This window comes from Theropithecus gelada, chromosome 19 (assembly GCF_003255815.1).
Source record: "Theropithecus gelada isolate Dixy chromosome 19, Tgel_1.0, whole genome shotgun sequence".
NCBI lineage: Eukaryota > Metazoa > Chordata > Mammalia > Primates > Cercopithecidae > Theropithecus > Theropithecus gelada.
The window spans coordinates 5959600-5972221 of record NC_037687.1 but is presented as its reverse complement, the minus strand read 5'-3'; the positions used below and the strand labels follow the sequence as shown (position 1 = coordinate 5972221).

At 51.2% G+C, this 12622-nt stretch overlaps 1 protein-coding gene across 5 annotated transcripts in view; it reads left to right on the top strand.

Moving 5' to 3' along the window:
* The first annotated feature begins 7414 nt into the window (after window positions 1-7414).
* The window catches only part of RANBP3 (RAN binding protein 3), a 63569-nt gene continuing 58361 nt past the window's right edge, over window positions 7415-12622 (top strand). For 4 of the 5 annotated variants that reach the window (XM_025366423.1, XM_025366422.1, XM_025366421.1 and 1 more), the window contains exon 1: window positions 7415-7663. In XM_025366423.1, coding sequence (XP_025222208.1) covers window positions 7642-7663 — 22 coding nt within the window. In that variant the 5' untranslated portion in view covers window positions 7415-7641. The remainder of the gene's footprint in view (window positions 7664-12622) is intronic. The other variant, XM_025366424.1, reaches the window with a different exon arrangement.

The window sequence follows — 12622 nt, the reverse complement described above, 5'->3', positions numbered from 1 at the left end:
GTGCCGTGGCTCAAGCCTGTAATCCCAGCACTTTGGGAGGCCGGGACGGGTGGATCACGAGGTCAGAAGATAGAGACCACCCTGGCTAACACGGTGAAACCCCTTCTCTACTAAAAAATACAAAAAAAAACTAGCCGGGCGAGGTGGCGGGCGCCTGTAGTCCCAGCTACTCAGGAGGCTGAGGCAGAAGAATGGTGTAAACCCGGGAGGCGGAGCTTGCAGTGAGCTGAGATCCGGACACTGCACTCCAGCCTGGGCGACAGAGTGAGACTCCGTCTCAAAAAAAAAAAAGAGAAAAAAAAATTAATTTATTTAACTTAAAATAAAGAGGCGGGGTGCCGTGGCTCACGCCTGCAATCCCAGCACTTTGGGCGGGCAGATCACTTGAGGTCAGGAGTTTGAGACCAGCCTGGCCAAGGTGGGTGGATCACTTGAGGTCAGGAGTTCAAGACCAGCCTAGCCAACATAGTGACAACCCCGTCTCTACTAAAAATATAAAAATTAGCCGGGTGCCATGGCGGGCACCTGTAATCCCAGCTACTCAGGAGGCTGAGGCAGGAGAATTGCTTGAACCCGGGAGGTGGAGGTTGCAGTGAGCCGAGATTGTGCCACTGCACTCCAGCCTGGGTGACAGAGGGAGACTCCATCTCAACAAAAAAGAAGAAGGAGAAGGAGAAGGAGAAGGAGAAAGAGAAGGAGAAGGGGAAGGGGAAGGGGAAGGGAAGGAAAAGGGGAAGGGGAAGGGGGAGAGGAGGAGGAGGAGGAGGAGGAGGAGGGGGAAAAGCAGAGTTGATCAGAAGGAGACAGGAATGTGTCACCGAGCAAAGTGAAGGGTTGGGAACCCAGCTGTGGCACCCTTGGCTCTCCACCTCCCAGCACTGCTGACCCCTGGTTGCAGATCAGGTCATGGGAAGGAGAATGCGGCCCTACCCCAGGTTAACAGGATCCAGCCCAGCTTTCTTCCAGAGGCAATTCCAGCCCCAAATCCCTGGCTGATGTGCCTAGTTTGGGTTAGGGGTTCCTGCTATCATGGGCAAGGGGCCACCGTTGGTCACATCTGACATCCTGTTGTCAGGAACTTGAGGCCATGGGTTGAGGGAGAACAGGGAAGGCAGATGAACCAATAAGGCATTCACGATGAAGTCCCTCCAACCTCACCTGGCTCCGAGATCCTTAAGGGCAGGAATTATACTTGATTGATCACTCCCCAGGAATTACAGAAACCTATGACTAATAGAAATGTCTAAGTTTGCTGGATAAGAAAAGAAACAACTTACTGAAACTCCCTGTGCTTGTAAGATAACAAAACTGGCTGAAATCAGTTGGAACAACATGGCGGACTGGAGTTTGCACAGAACGAGCTTGCTGATGTCAGAGCCTCAATTTCCACTGCATGTTTTAGACTAACACCCCCCAAATTTGCACATGCGATCCATGAGGAGGGATGAAGAGATAACTGCGCATGCCAGAGGACTTTCCAGACTTTCTATTTCCTTCTACCAATCACCTACCTACTAATCCCTCTATCTGATCCCTAAACCTCTTCTAATAAAGGTATTGACTGCCTTAGGGTGGGCATGGTGCCTCAGGCCTACAATCCCAGTCCTTTGGGAGGCAGAGGGAGGAGGATCGCTCGATGCCAAGAGTTCGAGACCAGCCTGGGCAACATAGCAAGACCCCATCTCCACACCCGCAGAAAGTAAAGTCTTAAAGCTAGCACAGGGAGACAGCTTTGAGATGGACTCCCATCTGCTTGTTAGTCAACTTGCAATAAAAAGCTTTTCTCAAAAACCCTTGTGTCCTAGCATTGGCTCCTAGCGCGTCGGACAGCAAAGCCCCTTTTGCTCCGTAAAAGCATGACATGCTGGTTCCCTGCCCGTGATGGGAATATGCAAACTCAGTTGCAGCTGTGAAGGCCCTTTTTCCTGAAGCCCAGCTGCAGAACCACCGTCCTCCTTGGCTGCAGAGGAGAGAGCGACTTAAGTCTTCAGAGCTCAGCCCGGGCTCAGGGGATCCTGGGAGACCTGTATCCTGGTGAGCCAAGGAGGAAGCAGACAGCAGGGAGGCCAATCAGCAGTTAAGGGTGAGTCATTTGAAGGCCTCCCATTTCCTGCCTCCAACCCCCGCAATTAGGAGAAAGCCCTTACTCCTCACTGCAGCCTCCAAGGCCCTGCACACTCCCTCCCTGAGCTCATCTCCACCACCTCTCTTTTTGGTCACTCGGCTCTAGCCACACTGAAGTCCTCACTGTGTAAAAGTATTCCCTCGGCCGGGCGCGGTGGCTCAAGCCTGTAATCCCAGCACTTTGGGAGGCCGAGACGGGCGGATCACGAGGTCAGGAGATCGAGACCATCCTGGCTAACACAGTGAAACCCCGTCTCTACTAAAAATACAAAGACTTAGCCGGGCGAGGTGGCAGGCGCCTGTAGTCCCAGCTACTCGGGAGGCTGAGGCAGGAGAATGGCGTGAACCCGGGAGATGGAGCTTGCAGTGAGCTGAGATCCAGCCAATGCACTCCAGCCTGGGTGACAGAGCGAGACTCTGTCTCAAAAAAAGTATTCCCTCGGCCAGGCGCGGTGGCTCACGCCTGTAATCCCAGCACTTTGGGAGGCCGAGACAGGCGGATTGCTTGAGCTCAGTAGTTCGAGACCAGCCTGGCCAACATGGTGAAACTCCATCTCTACTAAAAATACAAAAATTAGCTGGGCGTGGTGATAGGCGCCTGTAATCCCAGCTACTCGGGAGGCTGAGGCAGGAGAATCACTTGAACCTGGGAGGCGGAGCTTGCAGTGAGTCGAGATCGCACCACTGCACTCCAGCCTAGGAGACAGAGTGAGACTCCATCACAAAAAAAAAAAAAAAAAAAAAAAGCATTCTCTCCTTCTGTCACTTGTCATAGCATGCTGTTTTATTTTCTTTGTAGCACCCATCACTATCTCAAGTAATTTTGCTTACCTGTCTACTGTTAAAGTCTCTCCACAAAAGGATGCAAAGCTCCATGAAGCAAGGGCCTGTCTAGTTCATCCTGGGAACCCAACATTGCCTGATGCTTCGTAGCTATGGTGGATACATAATGCTGCGTAACGAACATCCCCAGAGTTTAGTGGCTGATAACAGCAAGTATTTATCTTTCATAGTTTCTGGCCGGGCGCGGTGGCTCACGCCTGTAATCCCAGCACTTTGGGAGGCCGAGGCAGGTGGATCACGAGGTCAGAAGATAGAGACCATCCTGGCTAACACGGTGAAACCCCGTCTCTACTAAAAATACAAAAAATTAGCCGGGCGTGGTGGCGGGCGCCTGTAGTCCCAGCTACTCAGGAGGCTGAGGCAGGAGAATGGCGTGAACCCAGGAGGTGGAGCTTGCAGTGAGCCGAGATCACGCCACTGCACTCCAGCCTGGGCGACTGAGCAAGACTCCGTCTCAAAACAACCAACCAAACAAACATAGTTTCTGTGGGTGAGGAATGGGAAGGGCTAGGCTGGGTGGTTGTGTGGGGGCTCAGAGTCTCTCATGCAATTAGTCAGCAGCTGCCACAGGAGCTGTTGGGGGTTGGCTGAGCATCTCTTGGCCAGGGCCTTGCCATGAGATCTGTGTTTCAGCTTCCTTACAGCATGGCAGCTGCAGGGCAGTTGGACTGCTCACATGGTGGCCAAAAGCTTTCAGAGAGAGTGTTCCAGCAGTGCTGCAGAAGCTGTATCTCTGTCCGTTATGTCCTAGCCTTGTCAGTTACACGGTGTCATTTCTTCTGTGCTCTATTGATCAGCAAGCCCACCTACATTCAAGGGAAGGGAGCACCCTCCTCTCTTGCTGGGAAAAGGGTCAACAAATTTGGGACCATATTTTAAAGCTACCACAGTAGGCAATTGAGAAATATTTGTGTAAGTGAATGTTGACTAAGTTAATTTGCTACCAGAGGCCAGATAAGGAAAGCTGGCAGCCATCAACACTTGGAGGAGGCTTGCGAAACCACTGGAAATGTCCTTGGCTCATCGACCTGACAGGTTTTGCGTGTCTCAGTATCCCCTGAAAAGCCACGACTGGATAATATTTAGCAAGTGATGACACGGTGCTGCGAGCTTCCCAAAGTGTGGGATGAATGTGGTGTGTGACCTGACTTTAGGCGACATGTAGACATGGTGTTAAACGATAATGAATCACATAGATTATGTTAGCCCATTTTCAATTCTCTTCACTCCTTCTCATCACTTCAAGAAGAAAGTTCCCGCCACGTGCTAAAGCGTCTTCAATAACGCTCTAATACTTGCTAATCTCCCTTTGTATCAAGGAAAAAGCAGTCCCAACACCTTGATAGGCAACAGTATCTACTTTGAATTTGAAAACATTGTTTCATTTTCATGTTCGCTTTTACAATAGTCTACTCATGGCTTAGTGGTTTTCTATTTTAAACAGTGATACAAAGTATCTATTTAATGAAAATGTAAACCAAAAGAAAAGTATCAAGTTCATTAAAGGTCACACCGTTCAGATATGGTAAAGGCTGAGAAGACCTACCCAAGAGAAGTTTGGGGAAACCTGAAAATAATGAGACCAACACCCTAGGAATGAGAGATGACCTGAGTTCTACACACTGTGGGTGACCAGGGGGACTGACATTCGAGCTACTCTTAGAGAATTTCTTTCTGGTTTTTTTGTTTTTGTTTTTGTTTTGAGACACAGTCTCACTGTGTTGCCAAGGCTGGAGTGCAGTGGTGTGATCTCGGCTCACTCCAGCCACTGTCTCCCGCATTCAAGTGATTCTCCTGCCTCAGCCTCCCAAGTAGCTAAGATTACAGGTGCCCGCCACCATACCCAGCTAATTTTTGTATTTTTAGTAGAGAAGGGGTTTCACCACATTGGCCATGATGGTCTTGAACTCCTGATCTCAGGTGATCCACCTGCCTCAGCCTCCCAAAGAGGCTCACGCCTGTAATCCCCCCACTTTGGGATACCGAGGCAGGTGGGTTGCTTGAGTGCAGGAATTGGAGGCTGCAGTGAGTAATGATCACACCACTGCACTCCTGCCTGGGCAACAGAGTGAGACTCTGGTATTAGTGATATCACATTAGTAACTTAATATAGGCCATGACTGAAGTATTTACACCAAGAAAATCAGCAGACGCTACAAATCAGGGTTCAATTTGTTTTATTAATTGTCTTGTGGTCTTAAGGAAGTGATAGAAAAATCAGTAAAATTTACAATAAACTATATACACACACATAAATACATACTAACAAATACATTCTCCTCCAGAGAAGCTGTTGTTAAATATTTACCACATCCCACTGGCTGTTCAGAAAAGTATAACAACCATGTAAATAGCTCTAATGTCATAGCTCAAAAGTAGCCAGAGATAATATATAAATGAGTAAGCATGGCTGTTTGCAAATGAAACTTTATTTACAGACACTGAAATGTAAATTTCACACCATTTTCACATCAAGAGATATTCTTATTTTGGTTTTTTTTTTTTTCCCAACCAGCTAAAAATGTAAAAAGTCAGAGGGCGTGGTGTCTCATGCCTGTAATCCCAGCACTTTGGGAGGCCAAGGTGGGTGAAGCACCTGAGGTCAGGAGTTCGAGAGCAGCCTGGTGAAACCCTGTCCCTATAAAAAAACACAAAAATTAGCTGGGTATAGCGGCACACGGCTGTAATCCCAGCTACTCAGGAGGCTGAGGCAGAAGAATCACTTGAACCCGGGAGGCGGAGGTTGCAGTGAGTCAAAATTGTACCACTGCACTCCAGCGTGGGCAACAGAGACTCCAAAATAAATAAAAGAAAGGGAAGGGAAGGAAAGGGAGGGAGGGAACAAGGGGAGGGAGGGAGGAACCATTTTTAGTTCATAGGCTATATCTGGACCACAGATTGTAGTACTCCTCACTCTCTTTTAGATCATACTCAAAAAGGTACAGAGCTGGGACTCAAACCTAGGTAAGACCTGAAATACAAGGTCCCAGGCAGAGAAATCAGCAAGTACAAAGGCCCTTAGGCTGGAATGAGCTTGTGCTCCAAGGACGGAAAGACCCACATGGCTGAACAGCAATGAGCAAGGGGAAACAAAGTGGGGCGTGGGAGCCAAGTTCAGGGGACTTCATAAGCCTGAATAAAAGGTTTAGGATATTCCAAGTTCAGCTGAGAGCCCTCTGGAAGCACTGAGTGGCCTTGATATTTCTGTTTTCAGTCTATGTATACATATATATACACACACACACACACAAATATATACACACATATGTATGTAAATATCTGTGTGTGCATATATATATGTAGATAAAAACAAAGTATTTATATCTATATATATGGGGGGGTTCTTGCTCTGTCCCTAGGATGGTGGCAGTGGCACTGTCACAGCTCACTGCAGCCTCAACCTCCTGGGCTCATGTGGTCCTCCTGCCTCAGCCTCCCGAGTAGCTGGCCTGCACCACCACACCCGGGTAATTTTTGTGTTTTTGTAGAGATGGGGTCTTGCTCTGTTTTCTAGGCTGGTTTTGAACTGAGCTCAAGAGATCCTCCCACCTTGGCCTCCCACAGTGCTGGGATTACAGGGGTGAGCTACCGCATCAGGCTGGTTACATTTTTAAAAGACTCCTCAGCCTGCGGCCATGGGCAGAACAGAGCCTGGGGTTTCCAAAGAATGCAGCAAAGTCCAAGTCTTCCATGAGACAGATATGGACGATGTGGCCTAGGGTGGTGACAGCCTGGCTGGGGAGAAAGCGTGGATCTGGGCTGTATTTTGGAGGCAAGGCCAGGTCCGAAGGATTTGCTGAGAGATTCATAGCAGGTGAGTAGAAAACAACTCCAGGGTGTCCGGGACCCTCCCATGAGCCTTGCCAGTGAGGCTGATGGTCCCATTTTCCAGATGGGGAACCTAGAGGCGCGCGGGGTCCAACACCCTCCCATGAGCTTGTGAAGTTGATTCTCGTGGCTCCGAGGGGTCGAGTTCCACGCGCCGGGTTCCCCCTTCCCCCCGCCAGCACCTGGGTCCCAGGGCTGCGCCCCCTCCTCGCGCCTGACCACGACCCCCGCCCTCGCCGATCAGCTCTGATTCCCCCCAATCCCAAGCACCCCGCGCCCTCTCGCCACTTCCCCCGTGGTTTCAGGAAAGCGTTTGCTGAAGGTAACGGCTCCTAAGGCGGGTAAACTGAGGCAGGAGGTAACGCGTCTCCCGCCCGCGCGTGTGGGAAGCCGCCGCAGGCCCGGGGGTTTACCTGGAGGAAGACCTCGGCTGAGGCGTCCTGAACTGCTCACTGTCCCACCGCGGGGGATCCCCGGAAAACGAGCGGGAAAAACGAGAGCCTCAAGACCCGCCTCGCGCCGCGCGGTGCCGCCTCACTAAACTTTCGTCGCTGCCACTGCGCATGCGCCCTTCCCGGCCCTGTCCCCGCCCCCTCAGTCGGCGGGAAAAGGAGGCGGGAGACGGCTCGTGCGCAGGCGTGTGTTGGGAGCGCGGCTCCGCAGGGCAGGCGGCTTGGCCCGGCAGGCGATCTGAAGCTCGCCTCCGCGCGGCGCTCAGCGCGCAGGCGCGAGCTGGCCGCCTCACAGGGAGTAGGCTTGTTAAGTGCGCACGCGCGGGAGTTTCTGGCAGAAAGCAGGCGAGCCTGGGCCGGCGCGGGGCCTTGTGGGAGGGCTTAAGGAAGTAAAATGGCGGACCTGGCGAACGAAGGTAGGGGAGGCGCCGTCGGGGACCGGCTGGCGGCCGGGGAACGGGCAGCGGGAGGACCAGAGGCCACAAGCCTGTGGGGGGAACACCGCAGAGTGCAAGGGTTTCGTCCGCTTCAGGCTAGCACCCTGGCGGGCCCTGCAGCCGCCCCCTATTGCCTCCCCTCAGGTCGGGCTCACCGGCCCGGCCCATCCCTCCCGGCAGCCCCGGCCCCTGCAGCCGTCTGGCTAGAGGAGCCGGGAGGCCGTCGAGATCGCAGCCCTAAGGGCCCTCTGCGTCGCAGCCAAGCTCGGGGCTGAAGGGGGCGGGAGTAGCGGCCCCAGTGCTTCGGCCACAGATGTAAATAGACCTTGGGGCCTGGTCGTGGCCCGGAGCGCGCCACGCTCCCTCCCCGCCCCCTCGTCCTCCGCCACCCGGCATCTCCCCTTCCCCGGCCTGGCTGCCTATCTCCTGAGCCCGTGAGGCCCTCGTCCTCCGCGGACCAGCCGCACACCGCGGCCGGAGGAAGCCCAGGCCGTTTTCACCCCGTCCCCGCCCCGAACTTCGGCCCCCACTTCCCGCCAGTTCCCCCCGGATCCTTCGGGGCGCCTCGTCTCCCCCTCATTTAGGCCCCGCCGCAGGATCTGGGCCGCCGAAAGCCTCTGGCTGCTTTTTGGTCCTTTTTGCTGCGCTTCCAGACAGAGACCGTGCGAATCCCTCCTCTGTGGAGCGCTGACAGCCCACCTGAGTGTTTTTGACAAGGTTACACTTCCACATCCCCCGAGAAGGCACCGTAAGGCTGATGTCTGCTTCCATCCACAGTCGTGTTGCCATGGCTGTAGCTTCAGGACTTCTGAGGCCTATTTTTAGCTCCCCCCTTTTCTAGTTGCACAAATGCAGGCAATCTCTCTACCTGTCTGGCCCTGATTCCCTCATCCGGTGCTCCCGGTAGCTGGAGAGTTTTCCATACCGAATTGCACTAATGAATGAATTATGATAGGAAGTGCTCGGTCTTGTGGAGCATTTAGGGTAGTACCAGTTAAGGTGCGAAGTCTTGACATACTGTTTTCCCTGGGAGGAGGTATAGATACTGTTAGCCCCATTCACTTGATGAGGAAACTAAGTCAGCCTGGTGACGTCGCTTATCCAAGGCATGTCACACAGCTGGGAAGGAGCAGGGATGTGAACCAAGGTGGCCTGGCTTCAGATGCCAGACCACGGGGTCTCGGACTTTTAAAGATTCTGATTCTGTGTGGTGTTGGGCGGGCTCTGGGCATCTGTACAGGAAGCAGCACAGGTGAGCTCCCTGATTCTTGGCCATTTTATTCTATTTTATTTTTTGAGACGGAGTCTCGCTCTGTTGCCAGGCTGTGCAGTGGTGTGATCTCGGCTCACTGCAATCTCCGCCTCCCGGGTTCAAGCGATTCTCCTGCCTCAGCCTCCCGAGTATCTGGGATTACAGGCGCGCGCTACCACATCCAGCTAATTTTTGTATTTTTAGTAGAGACGGGATTTCACCATGTTGGCCAGGATGGTCTTGATCTCCTGACCTCGTGATCCACCCGCCTCAGCCTCCCAAAGTGCTGGAATTACAGGCGTGAGCCACTGCGCCCAGCTGCTACATCTCTTTTTTTAAGATAAAGGAGCCCGTGGAGGGTTGCAGCGTTCCAACTCATGAGATCTAGTTACAGAGGGAATGGGTAAGTGGGAATCAATATGACATATTTTATGTATTTACATCCTGAGCCCATATAGTTTCTTGAACTCAGGACTCATGTCCAGCATCACATTTGGACATCTCCATTTGGATGTGTCATAGGCAAGTCTGGAGCATTTCCAAAACAAAAATCCTAATCTCCACCACACCCACCCATCCCATGGTCTTTCACCCATTGTAGTTAGGCAGGTCCATTCTTTGAATTCCTCAGGCCCCAAACCTTGAAGTCATCCCTGGTTTCCCTCTTTCTCATACTCCACAGCAAATTCTGTCATTTCTACTTTAAAATTATTTCCAAAGGGGGACCACCACTTCTCCCCACCAAGACTGTCAATGCTTGGGCCCCTGTTCCCTCCACCCTTACCCTTCTGAAAACTTCTCAACCCATAGTGGGCCCCAGTACCTCCCTGTCCTTCACTCTCGCCACTCTACGCTGACTTGCTCTGTGCTAACTACTCTAGCTTTTTCAGTTTTCCTTGAATGTTCCATACACTCCCCGCTTTTAGCCTTTTCTCCTACTGATTCCTCTAACTGAAACAGTTTTCCCCCAGATACCCCCGTGGCTCACTTCTTTTGGTTTTTACTCATACGTTACTTTATTAATGAGAGCTTTTCTGGCCACCTATTTCAAATTATATCCACGTTCTCTATTCCGTTCACCTAGCTTGATTTTCCTGTACAGCTCTTACAATCCAGCATGCTAGATGTTACTTGCATGTTTGCCTCGTGTAAGCTGCATGAGGTCAGGGATTTTTATGTCATGATCACTGATTACCCCCTTGCATCTAGAACGGTGCCTGGCACAGAGTAGGTATACAAGAAATATTGGTTGAATGAATGAATGAATGAATGAATGAATGAATTCACCAGTGAGGACCCTGTTGTGAGGAATACATTTGAGCACAAAGGGGAAATTATGGATTGCCCTTTTCCAGGGGATACTCTTTATAGCATATGTGGTACACGTGAGCTGTTGGTTATAAATGGCATAGTTGAACTGGTAAGGGCCGAAGAGAGAAATGGAATGTTTTGAACTTCACTTTTTTTCCCTAGTAAATGCCACACTCACCTACCACGTTATCCCTGACACTAGTTCAAGGATCGCTGTCCTGAGGAAATCAAACCTTGGTGGACTTTGTGCCTCACATATTCCTGCAGTCCTTTAATCAGTCATGGTGTTTCTTGAACACTCCATTTCTGGTTTTGGCTTGTACAGCCTGCCAGGATGTTTAATTTCGTATTCACTGTGTAAAGTGGGGCCTCCTTGCCTGCGCCTTTTGAAGTTTTAGGGACTGCCCCATGCTCATGTGTTTGCTCTTGCTGTTTAAGCTCTAGTCAAATGCCCTCTTGGCTTCTGTCTTTCCAGACTGAGATCTTAAGTTGCTCCACCCTCACACCAAGTCCCTCCTCCATCCATTTGCCGTCTTTTTTCTCTGGGCCAGTCCCACCTCTGTGTCAGGCTAAGCAGCGGCTGTCCACACGGCTGGGCATCAGTATCACCTGGGGAACTTTCCTGAAGCCACAGATGCTCAGTCCCCATGCCCTGCAGATTCCGATTCTCTGTGGTGTTGGATGGGCCCTGGGCCTCTGTGTAGGTGGCAGGACAGGTAATTCTCATGCGTAGCCAGGGTTAAGACCCTCTGGTTTGAGTAGTAGAGGGTGGATGTCCTCTGCTTGTGTATGAGGAAATGTTTTCTGTTGTGTAAAGCATCTTGTTGGATCTCGTCACCATGGTGATCGCCTCATGGATGGTGACAACAACTCTCACAGCCCTTCCTGTGGTTTGTGACTTTTAAAGTCCACCTGAGTGCTTTTCCTCTCAGAGTGTGTGTGCATGTGTCACCCTTGCATCCAGGGATAAGTCTCCCCTGCTTGGCATTTCCCCATTGATACCTTCCAGACTCATTACTTATCCTGTCTCTGGGGTTATTCTGCATTGTAGGCAGCATCAGGATTTGAAAGCAGAGTTTTGTCCCTGGCAAAGGTAAAGAAGACTGGGAAGAGGATGAGCAAAGCACATTTGAACTCCAGGGAATCTTGGATTCTGGATCCTGACATGAAAGGCCCTGTTGGCCTGTGGACTATGTGTGGTGGAAACCCGGGAGACGGTGTGAAGCAGGGCTTTCACCTTTGTGTGGTGCAGCTGACATTTTGATCGTTCTCTGTTGGCGGGAGGGGGGCTGTCCTGTGCATTGTAGGTTTAGCAGCACAGTAGCATCCTTGAACCTACTCACTAGATGCCAGTAGCACACACCTCCCCTCACTCCCGGGGTCATCATAACAACAGAAAAAGTCTCCTGACATCCCTGGGGAGTGGGGGTGGGGAGGTTGCAGAATCGCCCCCAGATGAGAGACTCACTGGTATTGATGGTGGGGACACAGGCTTCGGTCCTTATAGAGAACTGGGTTTGCGTTTTAACTCTACTGTCCACTCTGAGTCATTTGGGGCAAATTTCTTAACCTCTTTGAACCCCCGTTTCCACACCAATAAAATGGGAATAATGATAACCATACCCACCTCGTGGTTGCTGTGAGCACTGAAGGAATTAATGCAAATCCAGTATTTAGCACCAATCTCTGCTCATGGTAATAAACACTCAGGTTGCTGTTTTTACTACAGTGCACTCTGCTCTAGACACATTTAGCTTAAGGGCTCAACAAAGTCTCCATTGTGTGGGTGAACCTGCCCCACTCAGAGTTGGCCCTGGACTGAGCCCCTGGCAGGAGACCAGCAGGGCCTGGGCTCTGGGTCCTCCTAAGTTCTGTCCTGCCTGTCACTTAGTGATCCCAGGGATCCCAGCCTCAGCACTACAGACATCTGGGGCCAGGCATTTCTCTGTTGTGGGCGACTGCCCTGTGCTCTGTAGGATCTTAATCAGGATCCCTGGCCTCTACCCCACCAAATGCTAATGGCATATCCCCCTCCTCACCCCTACCAGTCATGACAACGAAAGTGTCTCCAGACATCACCAGTGTCCCCCGGGGGGGGGCAGAATTGCTTTCAGTTGAGAACCACTGATTTAAAAGCCTGACCAGGTATAGAGTTGAGAGATTTTTGAGGATGGTTTGGCTTCTCTCAGTTTGCACCTTGTTGACTTAAAACTTAGCCCCTGAGAGGATGAGATGCAACTGAATTTTTATTGGTTAGCTAGAACTGAAATAGTTGGAACCTATCCTAAACAACTTTTGGAAAATTTCTCATGAATCTGTGATAAAAAACTAATTCTGGGATTTTTGCTGAGAGCAGAATGTGTGTTTTCACCTCC